The sequence below is a fragment of the Podarcis tiliguerta genome, assembly GCF_965153285.1.
Source record: "Podarcis tiliguerta genome assembly, chromosome: 3".
NCBI lineage: Eukaryota > Metazoa > Chordata > Lepidosauria > Squamata > Lacertidae > Podarcis > Podarcis tiliguerta.
Window position 1 is genome coordinate 66313674 of NC_139536.1, and position 22523 is coordinate 66336196.

Consider the following 22523-nt stretch of genomic DNA (forward strand, 5'->3'; position numbering starts at 1 on the left):
AAAAACACAGCTTCCACTCTACTAGATTTTAAAACCACAAGGGAAATGCAGCCTACAGTTCTGACTGTGCAAATTGATATATATCAGTAACTACAGGCCCATTGACTTCAAAGGGTCAGGAATGCACACCATGTGGATTAAATCACAAGTTAGCAAAATGCTCTCCCTAAGAAGCAAAATCAACCATAGATTCAAAAACAATATGTTATGTACTGAGTTGAATAGGATCCAAAAGTGCAGCAGTCTGATTGGTCCTAGAACAATAGGATCCAAATTGCAGCAGTCTGATTGGTCCTAGAACAATAGGATCCAAATTGCAGCAGTCTGATTGGTCCTAGAACAATAGGATTCAGAATGCAGCAGTCTGATTGGTCCTAGAACAATGCAGCAGTATGATTGGTTGGCAGGAACCACCCAATCATGCTCCAGATATAAGTGAATCCACAACCTGATTGGCTTACAGTAGAATTCCAGAATTAGCCAATCATGTGCAGCCCATTGTGTAAATAATGTATATAAAGCAGATACTTTGAGGGGACTTTCATTCATTCCTCCTCACCACTATGAGCTGAATAAAGAGCATGAAATCACTTTGCGACTCTGAGTATATTTCACAATAGCTAATAGGAGAGGACAAAACAATATTTTTAAGAGACATACTATTTGCATTCATGGCCTGCTCTACCATTAGGCAGTGTGAGGTGACCACCTCTGGTATCAAATGCTGGAGGCCAGCAGGGGCAGCCTCCACGACTGTCCCTCCCAAGCTCCCTGGTCATACGCTTTTGTTGGAGAACAGAGCTGTGTATTCTACACATAACTAGCCTGTCCTGTGGCCCTATAATTGGCTGACTTCAGGCGTGGTGGAGCACACTGTCCTATTGGTGGCACTAAGATTAAATTACCAGTCCAATTGGTTTCTGCACATGGAATGTACTGAGCACAATCTTGTTCTTCACCTCTGGTAGCAAAATGTATTGGGCTGGCTCAATGTAATCACCTTTTAAGCCCCACCAATTTATACAGGAGCGTGCGTAATTCCTCCAATTAAACAAAAAGGAATTCAAGGTGCTAAACTTGAATTGGTTTGTGCCTGCAGTTAGACTGCATCCTCAAATGACTATAAGCTTGGCCATACTTATTCTTTTCCAATTTGCAGTTTTCCAGTATGCAGCCATGACAGCTACAAACTGTGACCTTTAGAAGAAGCTGGTTAACACTAAGAAACACTCAAGTTTCACACTAACTGCTTGAGCAAAAATAAAATGCTTTGTGCCGTTGCAAGGTATGAAACACTGTTTTGCAACAGCTCAACATAAAAGGTATTGATTAAATAGGACAATTCTTTGCACAAACTACACACCTAAAAATGAAGCATAGTTCCTGTGAAAATACCAACACATCTTGGCATAAGCTGAGTTTATAGACCGCAGTTTCAGAATGTTGTTTTATGAGTTCAGTACCTATACAGACACAAATCTTAGCAGAAGGGATTAAGCATCAAGCAGTGTAGTGCAGCATCAGCAACTGGATTGTTTTTTAAAAAAACAAAATAGGACATTGTGGGTTTATTCCAAAATACCGTATTATTAAAAGATCAGGATATTAATGCATTCAGAGTAGATGTCTTTAAACTCTACGGTTATTTTAAGGGTTCAGATTGTTCTTTTAAATAATGAAGCCAAACACAATCATGCATGCTATCGGAGACACTGTGGAAGCTATATATTTTTTTAATGGTCAGCAGAATTTTTTTACTTTTATATGATTTTATGTGGACTTAAAAAGCATTGCACAAAATAGACAAGTATGGAATTGTTACACGCCAATCAACAGAATGAAATGCCAGAAAGGGTAAGAGAAATTTCCCAAATGTTGCTAACAATACTTTCCGTTATTTAGATTGCTCTAGTTTTAAAAGTCTCAGTTAAGCTATAATGTATCACACACACACACACACACACACACACACACACACACAATTTAAACAGTAAAACCCTACAAAGGACACATCTAGGAAAAGTTACCGTAGTCATAATTATGATTTTATGATTGTTAGATATTGGGGTGTTAGGCACTGTTGCTCGGATCTTGCAAAAACTGTCTTAATCATATACAAAATTTATTCTTGTAAGGTCACCCATGTTGACACTCCCACATTCAAACAACACAATGGGTGGTATCAATCTGTGCAGGCCATTTCACACATCACCCAGAAGCAAACCCAGATTTGCTTCCAAATGTGCAGGCACGTTTTGTGGGTGGTGGTGAGAAAACGCTACTGATTACAATGGATCCAAAGTTAGGCTTTCAGGGCTGCAAGAGAAAGTCAGCTACTTTCCTTTGCAAAGCAGTCTAGGAGGAGGAGGTGCTGAAGAGAGAAATGTAGCAAGAGTACCGGCTCTTAACAATAAATGCCAATCAGAGCTGAAACGACTAGATCATGCAACCTCCAAATGCACTTCCCGTAAACGAGATGCTTTCAATCATGGCTCATAATGTCCTTCAAAAATTAATGAAGGAGATCCAAAAAAAACTGTATGCCTGGGGCTATAACTGCTGATGAACTATTAAAGAAGCCTACAAAAAAGAAAAGAAAAAAGATTTCCTTTGCTTCCATATGATTCACGTGGAGTTTGTAAGTACTAGAGGTCCATTTCGAAACATTTACAGCCACCCTCCAGTTTATAGAACAGTTCTACTATCTCTCCTGATAAATATTTTCTTAAGGATGTTGTTATGTTGATGTTTGTGTGGCTGCCAGCAGGTGGAACTTAAAACTACAGTGGAATGACAAATTCTGCTCTCAGAGCTGCTGGGCCATTGTGGCAGCATCCAGGAGGAGGAGGAGGAGGAAACCATCATGGTCATATCAACTACAGGCAATCCATAATTCATTGTTTTCTCCACAGTTGTGTTTGGGGCAATTAATTAGCCCCTGTGGTATTGCAGACCACAATCACCTACTATGTATGCCCCAATGCAATGTACAAAATATAAAAACAACAGTACTGTATTTTGATTTGGTTGGGGATGGTGCAGTTCAATGGAAGATTAATCTGTTAACTAGGCAACAAGGCAAAGGTCTGAATGACTTTCAGAGGTGGTTAATCTAGCAAAAATGTTTCTTCCTCTGTATCAGCGCCATCGTGTACTGACAATGTCAGATGCCAGGAAAGTGGGTACCCATTGGCATATAAAATGTATAAGGCAGTTTGGATCTTATCATTCCGCTATACATATTGCACTTTTCTCATTACTCAAGCATTCTGCCAAATTGCTCTGCCAAATGGAATGAATTTAGTATAGCAATACTTTGCCAAATCTACACACTATTAATCACTGTGAATTCACTTTGGGGTGGGCGGGGGGGAGGGGAGAGAGACACCTTCAGCTAGATCTTGCTGGTTATATTATCAGAAATATAATACAGAGGCCTCTGGCCATCCTGGCAAACAAAAAAATAAAGGTGTGAGAGAGGATAACCAGGAGGCATTATCACTGGGCAAGGACACATTCCATCCAGGCAGAAGCACTCAGAAGGGCACCGACCAGGACCTGTGAGCAGTGTGGCCTGGGGAGAGTCCTGAGGGTTGGATAAGGAGGCCTGGAGGGCTGCATTTGACTCCTGGGTCTGAGGTGCTCCACTTGCTGCAAAGTTTTCTGTTTTAGCACAACTACTTTTGCCGCAGTTTCCAGAGGGGTAGCCATGTTGGTCTGTTGCAGTAAAAAGAGTCATGTGACATCTTTTTTTCTTTTAAGACGTAAGCCATTTGTGAACCAGAGTCCATCTTATGTCAGACTAGCGTAGACTTCAGGTTTAGGCCACCTAGTCTGGGTGTTTGTGTGTATATGCAGAGCAGTGGCGTAGCGTGGGTTGTCAGCACCCGGGGCAAGGAAAGTAATTTGCGCCCCCTAACCCGTGGATTTTAGCAGGGGGCAGAGAGCTGCGAGTGCGAGCACGCCCCCCCCCCGATGTTGCGCCCGGTGCAGCCGGCCCCCCCTGCACCCCCCACGCTACGCCACTGATGCAGAGATCTGCCATTGAGAGTCAGATGCACAAGGCATACATTGGGATTGAAAAAATTCTTAATGCAGGGATTTGTTCTGGATGAATGCCAGAAGCGAACTGATCTCACAGTCCCACCACACAAAAACCAACTTCGGGTTACTTTCTCAGGCCTCTACCACAGCTTTATTTGTTTCAGTGATAACATTTTGGAGGGGGAGTCATAGAATCATAGAGCTGGAAGGTCATCTAGTCCAAACCCCTGCAATGCAGGAGTCATTTTGTTTCACCGTACAACTAGAGTCAGAAATCCTTACCTATTTCCTTCAGATCACCAAGAGTTCTTCCCAAACATCCTGATCTGCCCGCATTTCGCTGCCTTGTGCAACTTTTTGCCACTGTTTCCCAATAAAATATCAGTGCTGATTTCTCACATTCCTTTGTTTTACTCACAAACCTTTCCTCGCCTCATGTGCTCCCACTACTTTTTATTGGGTCTCAAACCAGTAGTGCTGCTTTCCTATTTCATAAATATATTCACTGTAATTTCCCAAGAAGGGCCTGCATTCATATTTAATGACCTCTTTCTTGCCAAAACTGAGGTCGCAATGAATGGCACATTTGTACATGTCCTATTATAGCAGCCCTGCTTTCTCCATTGTCTGCACCCTTTTACCACAGTATGTCTCCATTATTATGCTGGTGCTTCTTTAAGCAAAGGCACCGAAAGGATGTATGCTGCTCTAAAAATACAGAAGATAATCCTGCTGTATTTCTGAATTTTATTAGAAATACTAAGCTTATAGAAAGGGCTTTCAGAATCTGCAAAGTGCCATAGCTCTGTAAGGCATAAACTTTATGTAAAAGCGTTACAGCTGAGCAAAAAACAAAGAGGGGAAATGTTTCCACAACATGCAGTTTAGTACACCAAACTTCAAGTCTGACCAAACCCTAGCATGTGTGTCACAAAGGCTGCAAGCGAAACAAATGGATTGCATTCATAGGAAAGCTATTGATGCACATGGGTCTGGTTGTTGCCTAGAGCAGCCTTCCCCCCAAACTTCCCCATCTGTGTTGGCTGGGGCTGATGGGATTTGCAGTCCAAAACAGCTGGAGGGCACCAGGTTGTCTAAAGTTCATATAGAGTCAGATCTGCATTCCTGCCTTTCTCTCCTCTGCAATGCTTCTTCTGCCTCCTTCCCAGCTGATCAAACTGGAGTCAAGGTCTAACCAAGAAACTGAATAGTGGTGGTAGCAGCAGCTAGTTGCATATGCAGCACACTCCAAAGCAGTGTTATCGTTTTGATTACTGATCATGGGTCTATCATTGTGGTTTTAAAAAGAGTGCCACACGATAGGAGTCTGGAATTTAACAAAATAATATTCGTATTCCTTAACAGATTGAGATTCCTCTTTCGTTTGAGAAGTTGGCAGGAGGAGCTCAGATAAAGAGTTTGGAGCCAGTGAAATAGAGATGAGTGCTGTAGCATCTTGAGATACAAGGGTTCTCTCTGGAAACATGATGTCAGATTAGCAGATTTGCTGTCTGCTATAGGAGTGTTGCTTAACTTCTAGTAAGCTCTGCTTTTCAGTGGTAACTGAAACAAAGAATACCAAGATGCTGCAAATTTCCTATGCACTGCCCCCAAAGGACATTAAATCCTGCAGCATTGTCCCTGAAACCTCTTCTTATCCCTTGGGATAGGAGGAACACTTAAAATGCTTTGGACTTGACTTGCTATTACTGCCATAAAGGCTATGTGTGCATTGGTAGCTTTAAGTGCAGTGAGGTTGTTTCTCTGTGGCATTTCAAGTCACATTTGCATGTTGCTGTGCACACTAGAGAAGCAGCAGGGATATTTTCACATGATGAGCATTACCTGTTTGGTTCCCCTGCACCTGCAACCTCTGAACTCCTTAAAGCTGCCGTCTGTGCATCCCACACCACAGTTCCTTGGCTACTGATGAAATGAAATTAAGGAAGGAACAGCCAAATATCCTTGAAGCCAAACTGAAATATATGGCTTTATTTCAAAATCACACCAACTTAAACTGTTTTAATTTATAAGGGAGTTTCATTGTTCATGTTGGTAGAATCCTGTCTCAGCTAAAACTGACAACAGATTTTATTGCAGATAAATCTTGAGGGATGTTCCTCCCTCTTGTATTGGCTTATTTAAACATAAATTAATTCCCTTTTTGCTCAGATAAATTAGCACATTATTTAGTGCCGTGTTCATTCCTGTATAATGCATACTAATCATGAATGGATTTTCATTCTGTGCTGGTTTCCTAAGGTTAGAAAGTTGAAACTCTTACTTGAAAGGAATTTGTATTTTAGAGAACCATCATTACAATATTAGTTCAGTAGATTTCATTTTTTTTAAAATGGTTGACGACCTTGTGGAAGGCCACATGTTCTGAAATATATAATAAATTCTAGATATGTTCTGTGTGTGATATACAATATATCTAAGAAGACCTAAATATGACCTTTACCACCCTCTCCTCTTCCATATACGGAGGCTAAGTGGTTGGACTGTGTACAGTTCTGGTCGCCTCACCTCAAAATGGATATTACAGAGTTGGAAAAGGTTCAGAAAGGGGCAAGCAATATGATCAAGGGGATGGAGCAACTCCCCTATAAAGAAAGGCTGCGATGTTTGAGACTTTTTTAATTTAGAAAAATGCAAGTAAGAGGTGACATGATAGAAGCTTATAAAATTATGCACAGTATGGAAAAAGTAGATAGAGAATTTTCCCCCTCCCTCTCTCATAACACTAGAACTCATAGACCTCCAATGAAGCTGAGTGTTGGGAGAGTCAGGGTGGATATTTTTATTAAAAAAAACATGCTTTTTCACACAGCACATAATTAAACTATGGAACTCACTCCCACAGGAGGCACTAATGGCTACCAACTTGGCTGGCTTTAAAAGAGCATTAGACAAATTCATGGAGGAGATGGTTCCTAGCCATGATGGCTATGCTCTGCCTCCACAGATCCTGAATACCAGTTTCTGGAAACCACAGGAGGAGAAAGAGCTCTTGTGCTTGAATCCAGCTTGCTTGTTTACCACAGACAGGGATGCCAACTTGAATAAAATATTGGGGGAGCCTCACATAACTGATTGCAAGACGTGGTGCAGACACACCATTTGAATGGTGATGCCCATTAACTTGGGGAGCTCATATATTTTATTGGGGGGGGGGGCAAAGAGACCCTGGCCCCTAGGAGTTGGCTCGTGTGCCTACAGGAAACTGTCCAGCCCCTGTGACAACAGGATGTTGGACTAGATGGGCCACTGGCCTGATCCAGCAGACTCTCCTTATGTTCTTATTTCGATCTTTCGCTATCATAAGTGTATATGTACACTATAATTTGAGAAGAATCTCTGGAGTTCTGAGCAGATGTGTATGTTTCGGAGAGAGGGAGAGGTGATTTGCAATCGTTCCCAACGAAGGATCACATTAGCGGGCAGCAGCCCAGCAACCGCCACCCAACCTGCTCCTGGGGCTGCCCTGGCCGTTGCTGCAGCCTGGCCGTGCTCGTGACGCCAGCGCGGGAGAGCGATGCTTATCAGAGCCGCTTCTTGTGGGTCTTAACAGCACACGGCGCTCTCTCGCGCCTCCCTCTTAGCGCACCCGCCGTAAAGGTTTTAACTAACCACCCTGGAGAGCGCATCTGCGCGTGCGCGACTTAAAATTAAGTCCCTTTCCGAGGTACTGAAAGGGGCGGGAACTGACGGCGGCGGGCGCGCGCCGGGGTGGGGGGGAAAGGATGGACGCCGGAAATGACGCCGCGCGCGCGGCGTAAACAGTTCTCCGAGACCCTGGTAACGGAGCGTTGGCCTCTTGTGGCCAAAGAGCGCCGAGCGGGCAGCGTCGGCTTCGGTAGCAACAGTCGGCGTCGCTCGCTTGGAGGGGGGAGGGGGGGCTTTGCCCGCTTGTCTTCGAGGCGAGCTCCGGGAGGGGAAGAGGAGCCCCCCCGTGCGAGAGAAACGGCGGGGGGCGCTTCGCTCGGGCTCCCCTTCCCCTCGCGGGACCCGGGAAAGGGTCCCGCGGGGAGCACCGCTCCCAGAACGGGAGGAGGAAAGGCGCCGCTGTGAGGGGGAGACGGGGACGGAGAGCACGAGACGCGCGCTCCCCCCCCCCGTCCTCGCTCGTTTATCCGTTGCCCCAGGGGGGGAGGTTTAAAAAGGAAACGGCAGCAGGAATCTCTGAGGAGCCCGCAGGGGGCGGCTTGTGGTTACCTCAGGAGATCCTTCCCCGACCGCCCCATCCTTTCCTCCCTCACCTGAACTGAAGGGCAAGGTGCGGGGAGTCTGTGGGTCCCTCACCCGCCTCCCCTTCCCACGAAGGAAAATGGTGCAGAAGGAGCCAGAGTGGCAAATAAGGCCGGGAGGGGGACGAGGGGAGACGCTGTGAGTGAGAGGAGGTAGCAGCGGGGACTGGAGGGGGGGAGGTGAAGAGGTAGTTTGACCTGCCCCCCCCTCGCCTTCCCCCCCTCACCCCCCGCCGTCCTGTTTGCCACCAGCATTAGCTGCTTTCCATCTCTATCCTTGTCTTTTTCCTCCGCCTGCAACCTCAACAACCCCCCCTCCTCCCCCGTCCCTATTTTCGTGTCACCCTCGCCCTTCTCCTCCCGGCGCTTGGCAGAGCGGTTGGCAGGGTTTCTTTGCTGTGGAAGATGGCGACACCAGGGATGAGCTGGCAGCAGCACTACTACAGCGGCAGCTCCTCGGGGAGCGCTGGAAAATTCACCACCTCCACTTCGTCGGCCGCCTCCTCCCAGCTCGGCATGGAATATAATCAGGATCTCCATCTCAAAATGAGCAAGAAAATAGCGCAGCTCACCAAGGTAGGAGGGAGCCCTCCATCCTCTAAGCATCTCTCCCCCCCTCCCAATTTGTTAGAGCATTTGTTTGTTCTTTTCTTGCTCCCATTTTATTTAAATTATAATTTTTCTGAACCTTAAAAAGTGTGTTTACAAGCCTGCATTGGAGAGAGTAAAGTCTCAGTTGTGCTGTCCACTTAAATCTGACAAAATTTCTTATAAGAGAGGGCTGCATTAATTTTACAATAGCTGTTGTGTCAGTTATTGCAGAGAGTACCTTGATAGGTGATAAGGTTGCACTTATTTCTCTATATCCACTTAATAGAAGAACCGTTCTAATAGCAATACTAATATTTATCATTGTCCCTCTTTAAGCATAAAAGTTACATCTGTTCATAGGGTAGCATTTGTGTGGAACAAGGGCTACAATCCTATGCACAGTCACTTGCTAGTCAACCCTATTGAACACAATAGGATTTACTTATGAGTAAACATGCATAGGCTCAGGCTGCATGTTTTGTCTTATGTTTGGAATCCAGTTACGTATCATCTCATGTGTTTAAATTGCTGTCTTGTTATAGCTCTCTGGCTTTAATATTGGTGGTTTCATTTATGCAAGTAGTAAGGTTTTTTTAGCTCCTATTGTATAATTCTTTTTGCATAATAATTCCACAGAATGAATCACTCTAGAATAATTTTAATGGTGATTTAGATTGTTGTCAGCTTTCTTAAAGCCTACCTGTTTAATTTTAAGCTTTTCATTCCTCATAGCAGTTTACAAAAGGTAAAGCATAACGAAATACAAAAGAAAGATCCAACAAAAAAGAAAAGTATTGCAGTATTGTACAGCAAAAAACTGTGAACACAGCAATTATTAGATTTCAAGGGCGAACTGAAACTAAAAGTGTTTACCTCCCTTCAGAAAGCCAGCAGGGAGGATGCTAATTAACTTTTCTTAGGAGAGTTACATAGTATCAGGGCTGCTACAAAAAAGACAGGGCTGCTGGTGGAGGCTAAAATAGTCTGCCTTTTAGATGGATTCCAGAGCAGGGCCTCTTTAGAAGATCCAAGTACTATAGCATTGGCAATGTGAGGTATAACTGGTGAGAGAACCAGAATTCCAGACTTCTTGTTCTTGTGCACTTTTCAGGCATATTTTAGTAAATATCTTACAAAAATATGTTGGCCATCCACACCTTTCCTGCTCAAGTTGACTGGCATAGAAAATGGGTCCACAGTCCTACTCTGGAGCTGGTGCTCCAGGCTGGAATCAGATCTGATGCTGTAATGTGATTCCGAGCTGATTCAGCCCCTCCACATCCTTGTAAATGCTCTATTTGGGAAAGTTTCTGCATAGTTCCACCAGCTTTTTCTGCTTGCCCATGTTTGATGTACTAGAGCTTGCTTCCTGGAATAATGTAATGTAAGGTCAGTGCCTTTAAACCTTTAGCATGGAAGTGTAGTAAGTTTGGGAAAGAAAAACAAAGATATAGATATTTCTTTGTACAGTACTCTAAAGCCAGGAACAGTGTTCTTTAACCTTATTTAAGGATGGCTATTTAATGAAGTGCAAAACTTTATCCCAAGGAAAAAGCAGGCTCAGGCTATCCAGCCTAAGCTGGTAGATTTGGGGATGAATTAAGGTGTATGTTTATCAGCCTATGTAAATGTATACAGTTGTAGTGCTGTACTCTTTGTTCAAAACATTGTGGCAAGTTTGTTTTATGCTAATAAATCTGTGGAAGATTTGGTGGTGTTGGGCAATTGTGTTTTGAAAAAGTGGGAGACGGATGGTAATTTAGAGTAATAATAATATCTGTACTAAAAGGGGTATGTTAAGTTTTATGTATATGTGAAAGAAAATATTTTATGCCAATGTAACAAATGCTTATATGAATTCCGATGAGAGTTGGTCGCTTTGGAGTCTCTTTATATTTGTATGTATTTTTAATGTATATCTTGCTTTTTATACATCTTGAATTGGCTTACAAAGATAAAAAATGCAGGAGAAATTCAATATCATACTTTTCCAGCCTTTCTATCAACACAAACATTATTCTTGCCCAACGGAAAGATCTTTCCTCTCCTCCCTCTGTGTGCTATGCTGGGGGTTCTCCTAAACTCCCAGAGCCAGTTTGAAGTGCATGAGAGAGCAGAGGGAAGCCCCACTGCATTAGCAGAAGTCCTTGCACAGGCTTCCACTAGCGGGACCAGTTAGTTGAATCTGACCTACAATGTACATAATTTAAAACATCACAAAATAAGAACATTAGAGCAGTACTCATAAGAAGAAAGGGGTCTCAGATGAGAGCAGAAAACTTGCTCATTACAAAAATGCTTTGAAGACAAGTTACTTGTTAACAGTCTGACTTTAACCTCCATTGATTTAGATTGGAGAAGTGAGGATAGGTCTGTCAGTGACAATATTAAACATTCAAATTTGGAAGTAATATGCCTCAGAATAGCAGTTGCTATGGAACAACAGTAGGAGAGACCTATGTGCTCCAAACCTCTTTCTGTATTTCCCTGAGACACATGGTTGGCCACTGTGGGATGTTGGATATGATGAACCTTTGTATGATACAGCAGGCTCTTGTGTTAAAATACAATAAAGTGTATAGGAGGCCTTGTAACTTCATCTCCGTGCCATTTGAGGAAACTTGGATGTTCTAAGTTACTAAAAATGCACAATATACAGACTGTGTGTCACAAAGGGGAGTCTGATGTGACCTGTGGGTATATGGAATAGTTATTTTGTATAGAGTTACAGGAAAAAGGTACAGTGGTACCTTTGGATGCGAACGGGATCCATTCCGGAGCCCCGTTCGCATTCTGAAGCAAACCTGCATAGGTGTGATTCGCCGTTTCCATGCATGCGCGTGACGTCATTTTGATCATCTGTGCAAGCGGAGCACAACCCGAAAACGCTTAACCCAAAGCTACTTCAACTCGAGGTATGACTGTACTTGGGCTCTGTAGGAAGTGCCTTTCTTCTTTGCTAAATGCAGTGTAGACAAGTTAGAGCTACAACAAAATGTTGCATACTGCTGTTGTTCGGTATACCTTATTCGGGTCCTCCCCCCATCCCACATTCAGCATTCTGTGTGTACTGAACATGTTCATTCCTCATTTGACTTTTTGGGGGGTTCTCTGCCTTTTGTGTGTGTTAGTAACAATTTTTGTGTTACTAGGTCTGCTCATGCCTTCCTTTTGTATGGTTTTAGCTGCAGATGTGATGGCATTCAGATGATTTAACTGAAAATAGAACTGAGTAAGACGCCACAATAAAATGTTAATTATGTGTGAGATGTTGTGTCCTCTTGCTTCTTCCCCATTGAACATTTCACTACTTTTGAGTTTTTGTTCCTTCAAAGCTTCAACTTAGCTAGGTAGTAGTCCTCAGCTTTATTTATATACTTATTTATTGTATCGAATTATAGACTGCTTAAAATCTGAAAGATCTCAAAGTGGTTTACAATAAATATATAACTGTATTTATATATACACATATAAGTACAATAACCATGTGCAAACAGCCAGAAAATGGGCTGAGCTTTATTCACAGTTGGTTGGATCCTACATATTGTGACTTGTTTTTTACTTTTGGAATGGGCTTATTTGCTTGCTACAAAACCATACCCTCATGGATGCTCATGGGAATCAATGGATCCTGAGGAACAACATGGGATGCTGTGGGTTGGGTGGGGAGCTGCAGTTGGATGGGCAATAAATGAGAATTAGGAACCTCCCTGGGGAGAGCAGAATTATCTCTTGTTCTGCAAGCAGCCTAATCCGGTATATGAACCTCATTTGTCCCACCACCTCTGTGACATATGAATTACCCATAAAAGCTTGAATAACTAATGGAATAACTAATGTCAACTATTGCTGTACCAGGGCTACATGAATAAAAGGTATCTTGTGCTTTAAATGTAATGGATGTGTTCCCAAATATGTTAACTTCAAATACATGCATAAAGTTTCTTCAGGTTTGTGTAGTGTTTCTTTGTCTGTCTTGAGAGAGGAAGGGAAATAAACACTCCTTGTTGTAGAATGAATCTTTGTTCCTTTTACCAATTAATGTATTGGAGTGGAAATGCTGGCAACTTGCCTGGACTGTAACAAACATTTCAGACTGACAGACTTGTCTATGTGAAAATGCTTATGATAGAGCTCCTTTCTTTTTGTCTGTAGTAGTTAGGCTTCAATGAGTGTAGACAGTTCACCCAAAGTAAAATTTCAAAATAATTGCATTTGTCTGTAATAACAATGCAAAAAGGGTATGACGTCTTGGAGACCGACTACCTTTGTATAATAGTAGGATCTTTCGTCAGGTCTGAGAAGATGGAAAGCATAGGTTTTATCCAACTAAGTCACACTCAGAGTAGAAGACACATTGAAATGCATGGACTAAAGTTAGTAAAGTTTGTTGATATTTCTGTGGGTCTGCTCTGCATATCACTAACAATGGATACATGAAATCCTACAGTTTGCTGCTGATTATGCTCTAATATAGCATAGCATTGTTTAACTTTTGTAATGGTTACTGGACTATATGTACACGTGTCTTTGTAAATCAGAGTTCTTCAGCAGATCAGCAAATAGCATATGTTCCAGATTCTTTAATCTGCAGTTTGTACAAATTAGTTTTGAGGAGGAGTTCTAAAGTCAGTGAAACTCTGAAGACAGGAATTATCTTCAGTTCTCAGGGCTGATGCAAAACATTGCACTGCCAGAGTTGGGTGGACCATGTCACCTTTTCTTCCTCACTGCTTTGTTTCATCTGCTACTTGCTCACTCCTATAGTATAAGTTCTCAATTTCTCACTCTGAGGAAAGTGCCCTTTCTCAAAGTGAGGTATTATGAGCAAGGTCACACAGCACCTTGAGGTGCTGCTGTTTTGATACAACAGTGCCAGATTTACTTTTTAGAAGTAACTTTTTCTTCAGAGTGAGAAAAGGACTATGCTGCCAAGTTAGTGCCGGGCAGGTAGGAGGAGGTGGCAACAGTGGTGGATGGCTGGGTGTGAGCAGTGGCAGTGGTGGTCTGCTAGTCAGGGCAGACAGAGGGTGAACGGGGGTACAATCCACTGCCCCCATCCATATCTGAACCTCATGGCTCATAAGGCCAGGCCTGATGGTCCACTGCTACTTCTGTCAATATATCTTTCAGCATAAGGAGCTTGATGAAATGTGTTTAATCAACCGGGAATCCTGGCTTAAAATACGCTCTGCTGTGTCAGCTTCAAACAATGGATCATAAATTTGCCTTGTTAACGAATCATTGTTTTAAACCAGGATCACTTCATTGTACATAATGCTAAGCCAAACTTATTTAAAAGCAAAAATTTATGTGGATGTTATTCTGCTCTCTGCATGGGAGATGGGAGTGTGGAATGTTCAAGCTCAATGTTTCATTTGATTCATGGAGGCTCATCCACATAGTGCTAGATTATGGTTTGTGTGAACCATCTATGCCTCCACTGTCAGTGTCTTCTGTTTCCACGTTGCATATGGCATGCACACAGGTCCATCTGCCTAATTTTCATTTGTGAAAATCCATGTAGAATCCTTCTGCATGTAATTTACAAAGGAATCCTGTGCATGTTGGCTGCATTGCTGCATTAGCAAGCTGGTGATCACAGTTAAATGGGTACAACAGCGATGAAGTCTCGGCAACTGGTCTCTATTCCAAACTGGTTATTACCAACCTAATGCAAATGCAAGTACTTACAGTATGTCAATCTAAGTACCATACTCCTTACATGTACTACCCTCTTGTACAAGTTTCTCTGAGTCAAGCCAATTAGTATTCTGCACAGTTGTATATATGCAGAATTTTAATGAGCATGCATTTTCTTGGGTCAGCTTCTTTTAGTAATCAAGCATTCTGGAAGCCAAAACTTTGTTTCTATGCTAAGAAGATAAATACAAAACAAAGCCGTGTGAGAGAAGCTTCCTTGAATTTATCTACTTCTGTGCTGTGGTTGAATATCTATTGTAATCATATGGATGCTTATATCCTCAAACAATGGTAGGATTTGGGTCAGAGAGTTTCCCTAAGATATCTCTCCCCCCGCAAAAAATAAATTTTAAAAATCCTTACAGCATAGATGCCTTCAATGCTCAAAAACCTTCCAGAAATATGTGAACAAATTGAACTTTTTATGTTCATTTTTTAAGGTGTTTGGTCACACATCATGCCGTGGAGTCTCATAAGAGAACACTACCCTGGATTTGTAATGGCCCAGAACTTAGTTTGAGGCACACATCTTTTGTTCCGTATTCATTTATACATGTGCTAGCAAGGGGACAGTATGATTCACAGGATTCCAGTGGCTTAGCGCAAATGAGCAAATGTGACTGTTTCTGGAGGAAAGATTGACGCTACAGTGCTCCTCCCACAGCCCTACTGCTTTACTAATTGTTGGGCTAAGCCATAGTAAGGCTTAGCATTTCAACCAAACCCAGTTTTGTCTTTTCTCCCCCAGACAAACCACAAATAATAAATTAAGAACAAACCTTGGTTACAGCTAGGGATGCATATTCTAAGGTGAAGTGTGCATATAAATGCATATACAGTGGTACCTCTGGTTACGAACTTAATTCGTTCTGGAGGTCCGTTCTTAACCTGAAACCGTTCTTAACCTGAGGTACCACTTTAGCTAATGGGGCCTCCTGCTGCTGCACGATTTCTGTTCTCATCCTGAGGTAAAGTTCTTAACCCAAGGTACTACTTCCGGCTTGGCGGAGTCTGTAACCTGAAGTGTTTGTAACCCAAGGTACCACTGTAATTCCAAAAATAGCATAGGAACATGCATTATATCAGGAAAAATTATTTGCAAAAATAGTATATTAGGCAAAATCCTATACAAAAATTTGTACATTAGGAAAAATCTCAACTATAATCCTGATGAGTTTCCTTGAGAATTATTTTTTTTAAAATGAGAAACTGAAATTGACATATAAAAAGAGGAATAGAAGGGGGGATGGATTTGGGAAGTTAGCAAAGGAATAATTTATAAATTATGTTACATATGATGATATGATGGGTGAGAAAGGGACTCACAACGTTGTGATCTAGGAGGCAGAATAGTATTTATTGAGATGTATTAAAAAAAATTAAACCAATGCTGTCAGTCCTGCTCAGAGTAAACCGACTGATTGTCAGGGATATTGGCTAAGGGAGCAATCCTTATGCACAAGAAAGGGGCATAAAGCAAAGTGTTGTAAATTAAGTTGGAGTAAATTTACACCAGATCCAAAGTCCAATCACCAATGGGACTACAAAGCTTTAGCTGTCACAAAATGCTATGGATCATCTTACTGAACTGGGCCAGAATTTACTGAGCTGTTGGAAAACCTTCAATATAGGTTTGGAAGTTTGAGATTCCTCTTCTTACCTTTTCACCTACCTTATAGCACAAATCTTTATATGTTGCACCCAGAAGTAAGTCCCACTGAGTTAAATGGGGCTGATTCTCACGTAGGATAGCAGCCTCAGTCACTTTGCAAGTTTTACATTTACACAAAACAAGTCTTTTGAAAGCCCTGACATGTTGGCATTACACCTCAACACTCTGGAAATCTTTTAAAAAGCAATTTGAGCCAAATATTCTGGATTGTCATCCTAGCAGATTGAGCATTCACAAAAATCATTTGAAAATGAATTGTGGAAGTATATAATCTGTAGACATCCTTCATACAGTTTAGTCTTCTTTATACTGCTGCAAGTTTTACTTTTTGTTTATTAGTAATGATGTTTTATGTTCCATTTCACCCCACAGTTTTTCTAATATTCTATGTTGGAAAGTCTAAATAGTGTTTATTATCAAATAGTGTGAAACCCAAAGCAATCATGTTATCTTCTTGCTAAAATAAATGTTGGGAATTAAGTATCCTATATATTTAAACCTCCCCAAATATGTTTTCTTGCTACGTGGAACAATAAAAATTATATTAGTTGACATTTTCTCCTACCATTTTGCAAGGGGGGGGGGGAAATCCAAACAAAAGAAGACTGTTGAGTGTACATCATCAGTTTGGTAGGCATAGTGTAATTGAAGTCTCAGTTTTGTTGTTGGTGAGATTTTCTAACTCAGTGGATGAAAAAGTTATATCCTAATTGTTTAGGTGCTGATGACAGCAACAGTTTATTTAAAGAGAAAAATTCACTGCAGCCTTTGCCACTGTTTTATTTCCTACCATCTCTTAAAACAATAAGCATGAGCCCCGAGCGTGGCATCATCTCCTCTAGTAATGGTCTACCTGCCTAGCTAAGCTTTTATTTTGTGTCACAGGGGTGACATAGATAACTGGAATTCAATATGATAATTTTAATATTATAATCTGATTTTTGTCATATCTCTCTTCTTACTCAAGGTAACAGCTGGCTAACATTTGTTCTAGTAGCTGCTCCAATACTATTATAGCTTGAAGTTGAATGCGAGTTTATTTTTAGTTCCTGTCTTGAATGCTGCTCAGTAACATACTAATTAACAAAGTAATTACATTTTATGATTATCTGCCTGCTACTTTTGTCTGTAATACCATGATAAGTTGCATTTTTTCAATGCAACTGAGTAGATAACCTTAGCATTCATTTATAAATATCACAAAGAAACACAAAATGCGACTTTGATGTGACAAGATCAGACATTAAGATGAGCTGTTTGCTGAATGTCTTTACAATCCAAATGAAAGATGCTTAGCTTTGGATCAAGAAATATCTTAAGTGAGTGGAAAAGCCGCTTGTATAAGGCAGTCCCCCACCCAACAAAATTCTTCCAATTTTCCCATTCTGCTTCAGCTCCTGCTATACCCACACCTTTCCTGCAGGGCCATTAACCCCCTTCTAGTAGTAATTTGTAGAGGAGAGTGGAGCCAGGAAAACCTATTCTGTGAGACTATACAATCCACTGCTCACTCAGTCTTCCTTAAGCTGTGGTTCTGAGCATGCATGCTTGAACATAAGTGCTGTTTTAAAATACTAGGAATAACAGCACTCAAACAGCCAGAATCCCAAGGTGTGTGATGTTTTCCATGCTCACTAGGGGGCTTTATTACATCCCCTTTCCAGTTGCAGCCCCCATCCCATAAAATCATCCCCTAAAAGTCAGCATTCTTTGGTGCAACAGAAAGAATGAGTATAAGCCTGTTGCCTGAGTGTATGAGCTTCTCTAAATTTCTCCACTCTGATTAGAATCAGATTTTATTTAAAATATTCTTAGCAATGAAATACTTAGCAATGAAAAAGCAATACTGAGCAATACTTAGCAATGAAAAAGACTTTAGAAGCAGTGGGTATTCAACTAAGTGTTACTCAAGAGTAGACTGATTAAAATTAATGAACATTACTAAATTATGCCCCTTTATTTCAGGGGGTCTATGTAAAACTTAGTTGAATGCCACCCAATATGAAAATGTGATCTTGGTATATCAACATACATACATACAGAATCTGTACATATTCAGTAGCATACCGTGGCAAACACCAGTTGTAAAGCTAGCAGCACATACAGTGGTACCTCGGGTTAAGTACTTAATTAGTTCCGGAGGTCCGTTCTTAACCTGAAACTGTTCTTAACCTGAAGCACCACTTTAGAGAATGGGGCCTCCCGCTGCTGCCGTGCCGCCAGAGCATGATTTCTGTTCTCATCCTGAAGTTCTTAATCCGAGGTACTATTTCTGGGTTAGCGGAGTCTGTAACCTAAAGAGTATGTAACCTGAAGCGTATGTAACCCGAGGTACCACTGTAATTGGGTAAATGCCTCCAAGCACAAGTGCAAATTCTTAGATTAAGTTATTTGCCTTGAAACTTTCGCCCAAGCATATTGAAGCCACAGTTCTATAAGTTTTTTACATCATTTGCTTGCTAAAGATGTTCAGTTTTTAGACACTGAGTTAATTTATCAACATGACCTTTTAGCTTGCAATTTTAAAAGTTTGTTTAAAGAAGTGTTTTATATTGTCAATTTTTACAATATAACATGGGCGTACAGCAGTATATACAATAAAATATAAAACACCATTAAAAAAAGTACAAAACAGATAAAAATGACTGGCTGACCAATTAATTCAAACAGTGGTATAGGCCTGTCTATATAAAAGTTCTTCAAGGGACACATGGCAATGAAAAATGAGAGTGCCTGCAAAATCTCTGATAGAACAATGTTCCATAGCCTGAGATCAGTAACACTAAATGCCCAATTTCTAGTGGAGGCCTATTAAAGGTAAAGGGACCCCTGACTATTAGGTCCGGTCGTGACCGACACTCGGGTTGCGGTGCTCATCTCGCTTTATTGGCCGAGGGAGCCGGCATACAGCTTCCGGGTCATGTGGCCAGCATGACTAAGCCACTTCTGGCGAACCAGAGCAGCACACAGAAACACCATTTACCTTCCTGCCAGAGCGATAACTATTTATCTACTTGCACTTTGACGTGCTTTTGAACTGCTAGGTTGGCAGGAGCAGGGACTGAGCAACGGGAGCTCACCCCATCGTGGCGATTCGAACCACCGACCTTCTGATCAACAAGTCCTAGGCTCTGTGGTTTAACCCAAAGTGCCACCCGCTTCCCTGGAGGCCTATTAGACCTCTGTAAAATGTTGGGCAACTAGCAGTACTTCTCCAAATGATCAAAGTTGTGATTTGCTTTTAACAAGGAATGCAAGACTAGAAAGTTCAGTATATTCAATGCCTTAACTCACAACATACATTTCTTTCCTTTTAATAGACTTCCACAGGAAAGTAATTACAGCAATTTTACTTGCATGACATGGTTTGGAATGGAAAAAACACTGAGCAGATTAGCAGAAGTATATTTTCCAAAATGGCTGCTAGCCACTGTTCTGCAGCATCTATTTCATAAACTCACATCCATATACTGGAAAATTGTTTACACAGATGTGTGTCAACCTGGTCCTAATGTCTATCTACTTTTTTTCCATTGCAAACCATGTCTTCCAAGTGGAAATTGCCTATGGCAATTATAAAGACAGGACTGATTGTGTTAATATATGATGCTTTGAAGCCATTACTGAAAAAAGATTAAGAAATACCTAATAATGTGTTTTGTGAATAACAAATATGAAATGACACACATGTTCATTGATACATACTATTTGTATGTACCTTGCATGACAGATACTTGTAAGCGGCTAAAAAAATTCCTTGTACACTCCCCTATCTTGTCTTGGTCTATATCCTTCAAACTTAAAGCTGAGCCTGAGGTGAAGACTGGATTGGAAAGAAGTATGATATAAGCAGAACTGACTGTGACACCTAAAGCGCTTTTACAGACCTCTTTTAAACTATCTGAGCAAGTACTACAAAAAAGTAACAGTTCAGAGACCTATTTTCTTTGACCAAAGGTTTTAAAACAAACAAAAAGCCATGCATATATGCAAAACATTCAGAATCCCTGACTGGAAGGCAAAAGTGCTGAAAATGAACTACACAAATTTGTCATCTTACCTGCTACCCCTACATTCCCCCCCCCCCCCTTGAAATATCAGTATGTTTTATTTGAACTCCAGAGTTTTGGAGCTTCCAGAATACTTTAGATGGAGAAAATAACACAAATCTTTGGCATAACATATGCTATGGAATTGGACAAATTTCTACATTAATTTTGTTGAAGAAATTGTACTTTTTAAAGAAGATGTGAAGAAGGATGATATAGAAAGTACTGAGGAAACATTTTATGTCTATTGTTAGAGGGAGATACCATAGGGAAGATTGGCTGTAAGAGAAGGATAAAGTAACCTGTTCTGTACACTCCTGTATATTACTAGTTCCAGGCTGTGTAAAGTTGATTATTTCTGTATACACCCCCTTCATTGTTGGGAAGAATATAGCAGTTTTGTTTGTAAATCTGAGATTCAAGGGTGGGGGAGTAATTAACATGAAAAATCAGGAGTTAATCATTGGTTTTTTTAATGTAACTGAATCCACCTCTTGAAATTCTCCTTCAAGAAGAATAGCTCAATTTTGTTAGCATCTTGTATTTTGGATATCGCTTTTAACAGTACCTAGTCCTTTTAGATTTCATATTGAAGAGCTAGTGCATAAATTTATTTACTGTGTATGGTGACATTAAATTTTTCTGGTGCTGCACTATTTTGGTTTCTTAAAACTGAAAGGTAATTATGTGGGTAAAAGCCTCAGCGCCTAAGGGCTTGCTGATCGAAAGGTCGGCGGTTCGAATCCCCGCGGCGGGGTGCGCTCCCACTGTTCGGTCCCAGCGCCTGCCAACCTAGCAGTTCGAAAGCACTCCCGGGTGCAAGTAGATAAATAGGGACCGCTTACTAGCGGGAAGGTAAACGGCGTTTCCGTGTGCGGCTCTGGCTCGCCAGAGCAGCGATGCCACGCTGGCCACGTGACCCGGAAGTGTCTTCGGACAGCGCTGGCCCCCGGCCTCTTGAGTGAGATGGGCGCACAACCCTAGAGTCTGTCAAGACTGGCCCGTAAGGGCATGGGTACCTTTACCTTTTTAACAGTTAAAACAATGGACTGGCTTGCACAACATGCTAAGAAAACTTTGCTCCTCCCTAGGTTTTTTTCCTGCCATACTCTAATTATGTCAACCTCTGTAGCTTGTGGTTAGTGAAGAGATAGCTTAAGCATCAGTTCAGGTTTGGATAACATTCTAAATCTAAGCCAAACACTGGCTTAGAGAAGTAGCAAAAGGTGGAGCAAAGAGACTGCAAACTCCTCTTTAGGAGCCACAGAGTCTCACTAAGCCAAAGTTTGTCTTAGTGTGATTTGCCAAGCATGCCTTGTGACTGAGGGCTCTGATTGCTAAAAAAGAAAAGAAAAAACATGAAATGTTGTGCAGGTTAAGATTTCTTCATGACTAAAAGATTTAGAAAGGAAAGTTTTAATTTTAGTTGATTATGTGGGAAATATTTTATGAGTAGATATGATTAGGTATTGCAGATAACACTTGTACGTGCATTTCTATGTGATAGAAAAGGAAGTATTTTAATAACTACACTAAAGCATTGGTAATGCAAGTGTATAATTTTTGTATTGGCTAAGAAGAATGGATGGCATACCCTGCAGCTACAGAATATGTGTTATATGGCATTTTGAAAAAATAAGATCTAACACAATGCATACTTTGAAAAGGCACAGGGAATAAAAAAAATCTTTTGTTCAGTAGCTTGTTGTATCAAAGGTTAAATAGAGTGAGCTCTGTGGTTGTCTGTCATTCCATTTATTATTTCAGTAGCTGCAAAAATTTTCATGTAGGGTTGTAATCTTTTTATCAAGAATGTAGCATTCTCTGTGGATTTGAATTGCAAATGACTGAAAATAGTGGAAATGAAAATACAACTGCATCTGTTCTATATCACAAGTTACGTAGATACCAGAGTGTGTTGTAGGTCCCCCTCTCTCTCTCTGTGTGTGTGTGTGTGTTACACAAAGTATGGAGCCTCTGTACCACATAATGAAGTCATGTTCTAGCTGCTATTTTATTGCTCTCTGAGCACAAGAATCCTGCATGAACAGTACTGTATTCAGTATTACCAGTGATAAATGCCTCAAATCTCTGTATAGAGGAGCCAGATTCCCAAGTGATTCCTGTATTCAGGCTGTTGGGGCTTGGACCTACATGAAGGTCTATCCAAAGCTAGGCTACAAGAGCTGTGGAATACCATGGTGCATGGTGTAG

General features: G+C 41.3%; 1 protein-coding gene across 17 annotated transcripts in view; it reads left to right on the forward strand.

The window, feature by feature from the left end:
- Window positions 1-7762: 7762 nt before the first annotated feature.
- FAM184A (family with sequence similarity 184 member A) overlaps window positions 7763-22523 on the forward strand; it is a 62436-nt gene continuing 47675 nt past the window's right edge. For 10 of the 17 annotated variants that reach the window (XR_014509944.1, XR_014509945.1, XR_014509946.1 and 7 more), the window contains exon 1: window positions 7793-8870. Coding sequence is in view for 13 of the 17 variants with exons in the window: in XM_083435178.1 (XP_083291304.1) it covers window positions 8700-8870 (171 nt within the window). In the remaining 4 variants the exon portion in view is untranslated. Of the gene's footprint in view, window positions 8871-22523 lie in introns of all 17 variants that reach the window. The other 7 variants (XM_083435185.1, XM_083435183.1, XM_083435180.1 and 4 more) reach the window with 6 other exon arrangements.